The following is a 12,132-nucleotide window of genomic DNA, read 5'->3' on the forward strand; positions in this document are numbered from 1 at the left end:
TACACGAGTGCAAAAATATTAAAATAGAAAAAGAGACACTGCAATTTATTAATCGAACACAATTAATGTAAACACTTTAACTTCTCCTCATACACATAAAGTGAAATATGCTCACACACATAAAGCAAGAGAAAGGGAGGGAAAGAGCAAGAGAAATATTAAGACGTCCCATGTCAAACACACACATAAAGATAGAAAAGGAGGGAGGGAAAGAGAGAGAGGGAAACATTAAAACGTCTGATGTCAAAAAAGTCAGCATCGAATCAGCAGTGCCAAAACAGTTGTGCCAAAACATCTCGTATCCTCAGTATACAGTTCATCAAGCTAAGTAAAACTGTAGTCATGGTCACGTAAAAGACACCCATTACACTCTTGGAGTGGTTGGTGTTAGGAAGGGCATCCAACCATAGAAACCAAGCCAAATCAAACTTGAATCTGGTGTAGGTCTCTGGTTTACCACTTACAGTAAACCCATCTAACCCATGCCAGCATGGAAAGCAGATGTTAAATGAAGATATATATATACACACGTGTGTGTATGTGTATATACATCTTTTAATGACGTGTATCAGTCTGAAAACAAAGCAAAAAGAGGACTATGCTTTGCGATTGATTACAAGTTCAATGTTCTAGAGTGATGACACTAGCCAGTTACCCTTTCATGAATGCTGCCTAATCATTAAGATATTAAATTACTTCACTGCCACATACACACCCTTTATGCAAGCATACCAGGAGGGCCACCTTGCTTTAGTTTCTCTTGTCTACAGTAGCTATTGCTGCTAAAATAACATTTCATTTGTCTCGTAGTTATTGCACTTTTCTCAACATGTTCAGCAGTATGTTACCTGTAAATATCTGTTCTTGAATTCTATCAGAGCCACGCCACAAAACAAGGAAAGCTAACAAGAAAATCATATGAAAGAAAGTAAACCAAGAAACAGTCTTGAAAAATTCTTCTTTGTACTCTCTTTGTTAAGAGTACATATGAAATATAAATATGCTCTTAGATGTAAAAAAAACTACTGTTTTTACATTTAATGCTTTACATATCTCACTTAGTTTCAAATTCTAAGCCTTTCTTGAATAACTGTTAAAGCACTGTTGTTTATTGTTCTTTAAACCCTTGCCGTACCAACCTGTGATTAAAGTCATTCCAGTAATGACCATCATGTCTTTACTTTAGATGTAATTTTTCTAGTGGAGGTGCAATGGCCCAGTGGTTAGGGCAACGGACTCGCAGTCATAGGATCGCGGTTTCGATTTCCAGAACGGGTGTTGTGAGTGTTTATTGAGCGAAAACACCTAAAGCTCCACGAGGGGATGGTGGCGAACCCTGCTGTACTCTTTCACCACAACTTTCTCTCACTCTTACTTCCTGTTTCTGTTGTGCCTGTAATTCAAAGGGTCAGCCTTGTCACACTGTGTCACGCTGAATATCCCCGAGAACTACGTTAAGGGTACACGTGTCTGTGGAGTGCTCAGCCACTTGCACGTTAATTTCACGAGCAGGCTGTTCCGTTGATTGGATCAACTGGAACCCTCGACGTCGTAAGCGACAGAGTGCCAACAACAACAATTTTTCTAAGTCTACATTATCCAATGTCTCCTTCCTTTTTTAAAAAAACAATAGGATGTAACTACAAGGGAGATTTGGCTGCTTTTTCCAACCAGTCGAATAACAGGCTTCCTTGTCTCGAAGTACAATTGCTTAACAATGTGTCTTTACCTTCTCGTTAACATTATTTTTACATTATCGGTTTGTGTCATGTGACTGAAATTTATTACACTGTCTCTAGCAAGCCAGTGGCAGGACCTTTATATAGTCGCTTGTCCTGCTAGAAATAGCAGCCAAATTTCCATCAAACTACACTGCCAGCTTAAGGAAAATGATGCAGTGGATGATGTTTCATCCCAAATCAAACCTGATTAAAGCCTTATTGAAAGCATTCCAGCCATGATCCCTCTGCCTGTTTATATATGAGTAAAGGACTCAGAACCACATTTTCCAATTTGTCCTTTCTCTTTTTCTTTAAAAGATTGTTGGATGTGAATTGAGGGAGATGGTGTGCTACTACTTCTAGCAGGTCTAGTGATATGCAGAGACTCCTTTGCTTTGCTTTGAATGATATGGATCTGAGCATTGAGTAAAAGGACATAACACTCATAGCTTGAATGCCATTGATCATAAATGCCTTACCAAAGCTGCTCTGGAATAAATAACAACAACAACAACATTATTTTATATCCATTTTGCATGCTTGCACAGGTTGGACAGGTTATCACAGTCTGTGTTTGTTGGTTCTTAATTAGTTACTACCCTCGTAGATAAGGTTACAAAATCATGTTTCCTCATATGTTCCTTTTTTGACAGTTTTTATTTTTGATGTCCTTCCTCGACCACATTACAGGTTGTTCTGGGTTGATATTATCATTATACCAGCAGTAGACAGATTGGTGTCTTCTGCAGGACATAGGAGTCCTCTTGGTCTCATTTCTGTCTCTGCTCATTCTCAAGATCAGTGGTTCTCAACTGTTTTTTTTTTGTTGTTTTTGTTTTTTTGCCTATGGACCCCGTTGGCTTCTATTTTAATCAGGTAGACCCTCATAAATATTCGATGTTTTAGAAAAATCTGAATATATTTTTATAATTAAATTCAAATTACGATAAACGTAAACAAACAAACAAAGTTTGCTTTTAGAATCTTTGAGATGTCTTAGAAAGTTAAAGAAGTGATTTTAAATTCTCAATTGCAGGATAATGCTAATAATATAGCCTGAACAACCCCTGTTTTGCAGAAAAATGTGTAGGTGGTTAGCATTATCCTGCGATTGAGAATTTAAAATCACTTCTTTAACTTTTTATAATTAAATCTTAAGAACTGTATTTAAAAAATTGTTAAAATATTTTGTTTATTTTAGAAGTAATAACCAATTTATTGCGCATTTGACAAAATCTTATATGGACCCCAATCGAAAAACCACTGCTCCAGGTCAATGTAATAATAATAGTAACCTTTTCTACTAAAGGCATAAGGTCTGAAATTTTGTAGGGAGGGGACTAGTTGATTGCATTGACCCCAGTGTTTCACTGGTGCTTAATTTATTGACCCCAAAAAGATGGAAGTCAAAGTTAACCTCAGCAGAATTTGAACTCAGAATGTCAAGATGGGTAAAATACCACTAAACATTTCGTCCAGTGTGCTAATGATTCTGCTAGCTTGCTACCTTAATAATAATAATAAAGTACAGGGAACAAATAGGGGCTGCAATAAGGAGTACATGGAACATATAGGGGCTGCAATAAGGGTGAAGCACTTGCAAAAAACGGCACTGCTTGGAACTGCTCGAATATTCCGGATGGTGTTCGAAAAATGAGGGGTGTTACCTTAGTTCACTGGTAGTGAACAGCTGACACAGTAGTTAGTACATCTCCAACGTTAGAAGCTGTGCAAAGGGAATACAATAATGATGATAATCTTTTCTGCTATAGGCACAAGGCCCGAAATTTGGGAGACGGAGGTAGTCGATTACATCGACCCCAGTACTCAACTGGTACTTAATTTATCGACCCCAAAAGATGAAAGGCAAAGTCAACTTTGGTGGAATTTGAACTCGGAACATAGCAGCAGACAAAATACTGCTAAGCATTTCGCCTGGCTTGCTAACAATTCTGTGAGCTCACCACCTTAATACTAATAGTAATGATAATTATTATTATTATTAATAATAATTTCTAGTATAGGCACAAGGTCAGAAATTTGGAGAGTTGGTTTATTAAATTAACTCCAATATTTATTTTATTGCCATATACAAAATTATTTAAAATGAAAAATAAAAAGAAAATTACATGCTTTCATGGTAACAGTTTTTTTTTTTGTTTTGTTTTGTTTTTTGGGGTCTTTTTATGACTTTCTTTTTCTTTCCCCCCAAATCTTGAGAAAAGAAAATAAACATGACTTAATCTGTTTGGTGTTTGTTGAAACATTCTTTGATATTTGTATTTTAGAGACACCAGCAGTGATGAAGATGATGTTCCTGCCCAAAAAGAAGGCCTCTTGAGGGCTCCCATGGCAAGTCAAAGCATGGACAATCTCTATGTCAGTATCTCCTCTTTCTTTCTCTCTCTCTCTCTCTCTCTCTCTCCCACATTTATTTGTAACTGTAAACTAGATAGTGTGGTTAAGAAGTTTTCTTCACAACCACATGGTTTTGGGTTTGGTCTTACTGTATGGCACCTTGTGTAAGTAAGTGTCTACTACTGAAACTCTGGGCTATAATAGAAGAGCATCTTGTGTAGGAATTTGATAGAAACTGCAGGGAAGCCCATCTTTGTGTGTACATGAGCATATGTGCATCAGTGTTATTCTATGCTTGTCACTCTTGAGCAAGTCAGTGATGTTGACATTCCTTATTGGTATTCGAACCATATTCTTTGCAATTTCAAAAACCCCTGGAGCAAAAAAAAAATAATAAAATAAACAAGTACTGCCTATGGCCACTTTAAGGTGTTTGTCCTCTAAGAGGCAACAATACTGTCATTTAACCCCAGGAATACATCTCCTCCAGCTAGTTTATTCAGTGTGCTGGGGTTAAATGGCAGCATCATCATCTCTTAGAGGACAGCCACATTAAAATGGCCATAAGCAATATTTTTTGGTTTGTATACTGCTTCTATTTCAAATGCAGATTTTCTAACATACTAGTTGCCTCGTTAAAAAAATCAGTGATGGTATGACACTTGTGTTTTCTATATATTGCAAATGAGGTTAAATTGCTGTTATGCTTGGCAAACAAGTACCCATCACTGAGGAGATCCAGTACAGATCGAAACCACTTGGTCTGATAGTCATGAAATCAGAGTGACAGGAGTTATTTCCCACTTGCAATATTGGGTGCAAGAAGTGCACTGATTAAACCTACTGGAGATGTCTTCCTGGGGTTAAATGGCAGTATCATCGTCTCTTAGAGGACAGCCACATTAAAGTGGCCATAAGCAATACTTTTTGGTTCATATATTGCTTCTATTTGAAGCAGATTTTCTAAATTCTTTGCTCAAATAACTCTGTCCAGTCCATGGAAAAACATGCTAAATGAACAAACAAGCATAAAAATCATGAACAACAAACGGAAAAAAAAGAACTCATTACAAATGCAGAGTCAAATATTTTTGTTATTTTTATTGACAGTAACTTAACTCTTTAGCATTTAAACCAGCCATATTCAGCATAAGTATTCTATCTGTTTTATGTTCAAACTGACCATATCCTGCCTCTCACACATAACCTATAATGTCATTCTAAAAATAAACAATCACCTCATTGAAATTTTGAAGCCAGAAGATAATGCATGGTTAATTCTAAATAATGTGAATAAATATGCATTGCATTTGACAGAATAATTTGAATGCTAAAGGGTTAAGAGTGTCAAGAGTCGTTGACCTCGTAAATCTGAGAATGCCAATTGCTGGTGAAACTTAGAAGATATTACTGTCAATAAAATTATTAAAGATGTGTGGGTGTGTATGTGTTTATATGTTAGTTTCAGCTAAACAGACATTACATGCCTGAACTGCAGATTTTTTTTGACTGCACACACCAGTGCCAATAGGTGTAGTCATTTGAAAGACCAGTAGAGCAAGATTACAGTTTGAGTATGTCGTCCCGGCATTTCGCATAAATTAACATAAATTAACATATATAATAAGACTTTATTTATTTGCAACATAAAGTTGTATGTGAGCACAAATAAATTTTTGTACAACATAAACAAAAGCTATATATATCGTCGTCGTCGTTTAACGTCCGCTTTCCATGCTAGCATGGGTTGGACGATTTGACTGAGGACTGGTGAAACCAGGTGGCTACACCAGGCTCCAATCTGGTTTGGTAGAGTTTCTACAGCTGTATACCCTTCCTAACGCCAACCACTCAGAGAGTGTAGTGGGTGCTTTTACGTGTCACCCGCACAAAGTCCAGTCAGGCGATACTGGCAACGGCCACGCTCAAAATGGTGCATTTCATGTGCCACCCGCACAAAAATATATATATATATATATATATATATATATATAGCTTTTGAAATATTGCCAGATCAGATTGGAGCCTGGTGCAGCTGCTGGTTTTCCACTGTCCAACCCATGCTAGCATGGAAAATGGACATTAAATGATGATAATGATGATGATGATGATTTTATATATATGTGTGTGTGTGTGTGTACACATACATACACACAAAGCTGCAGGCATGGTTGTGTAGTTAAGTAGTTCACTTCTCAACCACATGATTTCGAGTTAAGTCTTATAGCATGGCACACCTTGGGCAAGTGTTTTCTACTGTAGCCCTAGACTGACCAATGCCTTGTGAATAAATTTGGCCAATGGAAACTATGAAGCCCATCGTATGCATATGTACATGTGTGCATGCACATATGTGTGTTTGTATGAGAGTTTTCATTCTAGGTTTCATATGGAAAAGTACTGAGTGAGAAATAGCAAAGTCTATTGTCAATCACTGTCAAGAAATTGTCTATGATTTGAAAGACATGAAATATTAATTCATCATCATCATCGTTTAACGTCCGCTTTAAAAAATAGTTAAGGCTTGACATGGAAAAACGGGTGTAAAACAAAGGAATGTTCAGACATTGTCATTCAGTTGTTGGACAGTGTCCAAGAATTTTAGTCAATTATATCAATAGCTAGCATTTATAAAATGTCTAAGATAAAAGTTGGCATTAGGAAGGGCATCCAGCCATAGAAAACATGACAAAACTGACAATGGAGCCTGGTGCAGCTCCCAACCTAACCAGCTTCTGTCAAACTGTCTAACCCATGCCAGTATGGAAAGTAGACATTAAATGATGGTGATATATGCATATATCTGACAAACATCCATACTGTTTATGTTTGCCAATTTCATTTACAAGGCTTTGGACAACCCATGCTTATAGTTTTAGCCACTTTGCCCAAGTTACTTTGTAATGGAGTCAAACCTCGAACTGCATGCTTACGGAGTAAACTTTTTTAACCGTGTAGCTATACACTCACACACATACATATATAGGCATCCCCTGTGCTACTGAAGTATTGCTGTCCTGAACTTGGAATTCCATAATGCTATACATTTTTTACCATTGGTTGTTATGTTACTTGGAGATCAATGAGCATGGTGGCAGATGTTCATTATTTAGCACTGAAGATTCAGTTATCTGATCAACTGCATGACCTACTCATACAATAACATGTAATTTATTGAACACTCCACAGATACATGTACTGTTAACCTTTTAGCATTTAATCTGGCTTATCTACTCCAAATATCCTACATGTTTTAAGTTCAGATCCAGCTTCTCACACCTACTCTACAATGTCGTTTCTAAAAATAAGCAATCAAATCAATGAAACCTTGAAGCTATTAAATAAAGCATGATTTATTCAAAACAGCAGATAAGCATCACATTTAACAGAATAACCTGAATGCTAAATGGTTAACATATATTTCTCAACAGAGCAAGTGAGACACAGTTTGTGACAAGGTTTTACCTTTGGATCACAGGCACAATCCATCCAATGGGCTTCTATACAGTTTTCATCAACTCAATTTTGCTCATAAAGCATGGGGTGGCCTTGGGCTATACAAAATGACAATTGTCCAAGATGCCCTGCATACATACATACATACACGCATATATGTATACTGTCACTCTCATAAAATCTGGAAAATTCATAGCAAAACTGATAAGACCCCAATATAGTAAGGATTTTGGTACTTGCAAAATATATTCTTTTACTCTTTTACTTGTTTCAGTCATTTCACTACGGCTATGCTGGAGCACCGCCTTTAGTTGAGCAAATCGACCCCGGGACTTATTCTTTGTAAGCCTAGTACTTATTCTATCGGTCTCTTTAGCCAAACCGCTAAGTGATGGGGACATAAACACACCAGCATCGGTTGTCAAGCAATGCTAGGGGGACAAACACAGACATACAAACACACACACACACACACATGTATATATATATATATACATATATGCGACAGGCTTCTTTCAGTTTCCATCTACCAAATCCACTCACAAGGCTTTGGCTGGCCCGAGGCTATTGTAGAAGACACTTGCCCAAGATGCCGCGCAGTGGGACTGAACCCAGAACCATGTAGTTGGTAAGCAAGCTACTTACCACACCTAAATTCTAAATTTTATTTAAAGGTACTGAAAGAAAATGATTTTTAATCATTTTCATAATAAAGTTTCTGACAATCGGACCGTATCATTTTGTTACCAGATACAAGTGCAGATTTATGAATATTTTGAATAACCATCAAAGGATTTTATAAAATATGAAAAATACCAATGCTTGTACTTGTTTGCTTTCCATATATGCCAACTCCTTGACATAAGGAAACCATAGGTACACAGCGACAATGTGTGTTTCAATAGATGGATAAACTGGGGTACCTGTTGCTGTTTAGCTACAGGCCAGCCCTGATTGAGCAAGACCTATGATCAAAAAATGCCTTCCGGTTATGACCATTCCATCTGCTTTTTCTATATCTAAAACTAAATACATTCTCCATTGCGTCACTCTTTTCTCAAGACAGTAGAGTGCAATTTCAGAGAAATTGGCTGCTTTTCCTATCAGGTCAGGTGACTGCATAGAGCAGTGGCCTCAATCTATTGAATGTGGTACACTAGAGATTAAATAATAAAATCTACTGGTACACAGGAAATTAAAGAATAAATTTATTGGTACACTTTGCTTGGGTACTTAAGCAAAACTGTTTTAACCATTTTCTTGCCATATTTCTCTTGAAATATTTTGCCTTTGTTTCCATTAATGAACAACTTAGTAAACTAATCTAGTCATTATTAAGCTAGCCTTTGAAGCATGAATTAACAAGGTTTTAATCTAGATCATTTAATAATAGTCTAGGATCAGTCTCAGGCAATTTAGCATTAAAAGGAATAAAGTAAAAACTGATTTAAACCCTTTTGTTACCATATTTCATTTGAAATACTTTGCCTCTATCTCAATTAAGGAAGACTTTAGTGATATAATTTGGCCTTATTAAGTTGGTATGTAGAACAAATATTAACATGAAATTTCAATGGCACTTTAAAACAGGAAGTTTGTATCTGAGAACTAGATGCAGCTAGTTTCAGGCAGATTAGTATCAAGAGTTAAATGTTAAAAATTAGAAAAAAAATATAGAAAATTATTTAGCTTGTCTTATTCATCATATTTGTGTATATAAGTTAAGAATAATATGTTTTTAAACATGCTCAGGCATTAGTTTGGGTTTTCTAAAAAAATGAATCATATATTTAAAAATCTACAACAAACCTAGAAACTCTTCGTAGTGCATCATTTGAGGACCACTTATGCAGAGACTCCCTGTCATCTTTCTTCCTGGGTATGGTTGGCAGTTTGCCTTTCCCTGTTAAAGGGTCTTTTCTAAATTTTATTTTTAATTTATCTGCATACAGGGACCAATTTATTCGGCAAACTCTAGACCATGAGTCAGATTGTACTGGGTTGCACCAACTCGTAGTATGTAGAACCTTTAGATGTAAACTAATTTGCATTTGCAATGATTACAGTAGTCATTGTACAGGGGTTGGACAAAACAATGGAAACACCTTAAAATTTCAAACAAATTTATTTTAATATGGGGTAGGACCACCTTTGGCAGTAATTACAGCTTGAATTCTATGAGGTATGGACTCGTACAAAGTTTGAATTGTTTCCAAAGGAATTTTTGTCCATTCTCCATCTAAAATGGTCTCCAGTTCTTGTAGTGATGTTGGTGGAGGATATCGACTCCTTGTTTTTCTAAATTGCACAATAAATGTTCAATAATATTGAGATCTGGGGACTGTGGTGGCCCTCTTTGAAAGTCCGATAGATCTGTCATTTCAATGAATTTTAATTACCTTTTTCTGATGATATCTGAAAAGAAACAGCAATTTTAGCAAAAACATATTAAGCAACACTAATAATAAATCAAAAAACATAAAAATAAACAAGCTTTTGATGGTTTTATAGATATTTCAAAATTATGATGCTAGGTGTTTCCATTATTTTGTCCAACCCCTGTATATACATATGTTCCATAATAGGATGCCTCTGGGAAAGTCAAATTGGGTATTTTATTATTTGGGGTATTTTACTTATTCAATTTTTTATTCATCCCATCCCGCTCCATCACAGATCTTTGTTTCCAAATTAACCCTTTAATATACAAACTGGCCATATCCAGCCCAAATATTCCACCAGTTTTATGTTCAAATTAACCAGATCCAACCTCTCATACCTACCCTACAATGTCTTTTAAAAATAGACACCTACATCATTGAAATCTCAAAGCTACAAGATAATGCATGATTAATTCAAAACAATGTCAATAATTAAAAATTACTGAATAATCTAAATGCTAATGAGCTAAACTTAATTTCTATTTTCCAGTGTTTCATGTATATACTTAGTGCTAACATCTCTTTGAAAAACATATATCAGGTGTATTTTGTGGGGTTCCTAGATCACCAACCCAACCAAACAATAGATTTCTTGTTTTTCAGAAGTAGTATCTGTTGTCAAACAAGCTGTGTTATGTGTCTGATTTAAGGATAAAATATCCACATTTCAAGTCCGAATTAAAAATGGAAAAAATTTGATAAAAAATTTAATCACATGTGCATGTTTATGTATACTTACATACACATGCTGGGGTGGGCAAAAGTAGGTATATAACTGCTTAATATGTAAGCATTTCAAGATGTATATAAAAATAAAAAAGATGGCTTCCAATGAACTAGGCATCTCCCACAGATCCCTTAGTCAACTTCTGAATCACTTGGGTAAAAAAGGAATAGAGAAATGGAAAGAACATTCCACTCATTAAGCAACTGTATACCTATTTTTGCCCACCCCTGTATAAACACACACACACACACACATATATATAAAAAAAAATTTTTTTTTTTTTCTTTTAGGATTGCAAATCAACATATACTTGGCCACCGAAGCACCCATGGGCACGCCGCAGCAACCTAGTCCATAATTCACCAGAACTTGACTGTTCGGAATCTACCCAATCAATAGGTGGTACGCCTGGTGTAGGGCCCCCAATTCATTCATGTGGGCCATGGTCAGCTGACCCACTTCACCTTCCTAGAAACATGTGGCCCACAGGTAAAGTTTTGCTTTTTATATTTACTGCTTTCTTTTTACTTATAATTGTTACAGGATTTTGGGAGCATTCCAGTCCTGGTGCAGATGACCTCTGTAGTGCCAACATCATGATACAACTCACCTCAGTTCATATTGCAAACCTCAAGGTCCTGTCCTTGATGCAGTGTGGTGGTTTGTGTGCTATGCCAGGGAAGTAGAAAGCTCCTGGTTAGGGCCTCCCATATTGGACAGGTCAAAGGACAAAGGCCAGACTATTGACTGCCTCTTCCCAGAGGTAAAAATTGGTTTGTGTCACATCAACCCCACCTGGTCCACTCCACCTAGAAAAATCAAAGTTTCAGAAGCATTGATGACAATTGAAAACCTACAAGACCCTGGGAGAGAAACAGTGGAGAAAGGTCATTGATGGCTTATGCTCCATAGGGAGTGAAGGACTTAAGTGAGTGATATTGCAAAGTTGTTGAGAGGAAAGGTTGGTAAAAATGAAGGCAAGGAAAGGAAGATGGAACATAGTTGTTGACACTATGAGCCACAATGGGAGCAGCCTGTATCAGAGAGCAGATACTCTAACACAGTATATAAAAGCCTTCCGTAATGCTGGTAGCACAATGAAATATGCCTAGTCCATGCTGGAAAATGGTTGGTGATAGAAACAGCCATCAGCTGTGAAAACCATACCAAAATCACAGCAACAAAGATTAGTGATTTTCCTCTGTAACAGTGAGAAATGGTCAAGGCTGAAGTGCTTTATGGTAGTTTCTTATATCTCTGAACACATAAGGACTGCTATGAAGTCAATTGGAATGGCTCCAAAAGATATAGAAGTCCTCGCTTCAGATCGAGTTGGATGGCGAACAAGGGTGTGGAGTGGAGTGAAAGCATTTGAAGAGGCCAGGATGATGCAAGCAGGGCTCAAGAGACATTTAAGGAAAAATGTAAA

At 36.6% G+C, this 12,132-nt stretch overlaps 1 protein-coding gene across 1 annotated transcript in view; it reads left to right on the plus strand.

Moving 5' to 3' along the window:
* Positions 1-12,132, plus strand: part of LOC106867263 (uncharacterized) — a 29,162-nt gene that overhangs the window by 14,059 nt on the left and 2,971 nt on the right. Inside the window, exons 2-3 of the mRNA XM_014912080.2 lie at positions 4,010-4,100; positions 10,994-11,192. Coding sequence (XP_014767566.1) covers positions 4,010-4,100; positions 10,994-11,192 — 290 coding nt within the window. The remainder of the gene's footprint in view (positions 1-4,009; positions 4,101-10,993; positions 11,193-12,132) is intronic.

This window comes from Octopus bimaculoides, chromosome 9, assembly GCF_001194135.2.
Source record: "Octopus bimaculoides isolate UCB-OBI-ISO-001 chromosome 9, ASM119413v2, whole genome shotgun sequence".
Taxonomy (NCBI): Eukaryota; Metazoa; Mollusca; class Cephalopoda; order Octopoda; family Octopodidae; genus Octopus; species Octopus bimaculoides.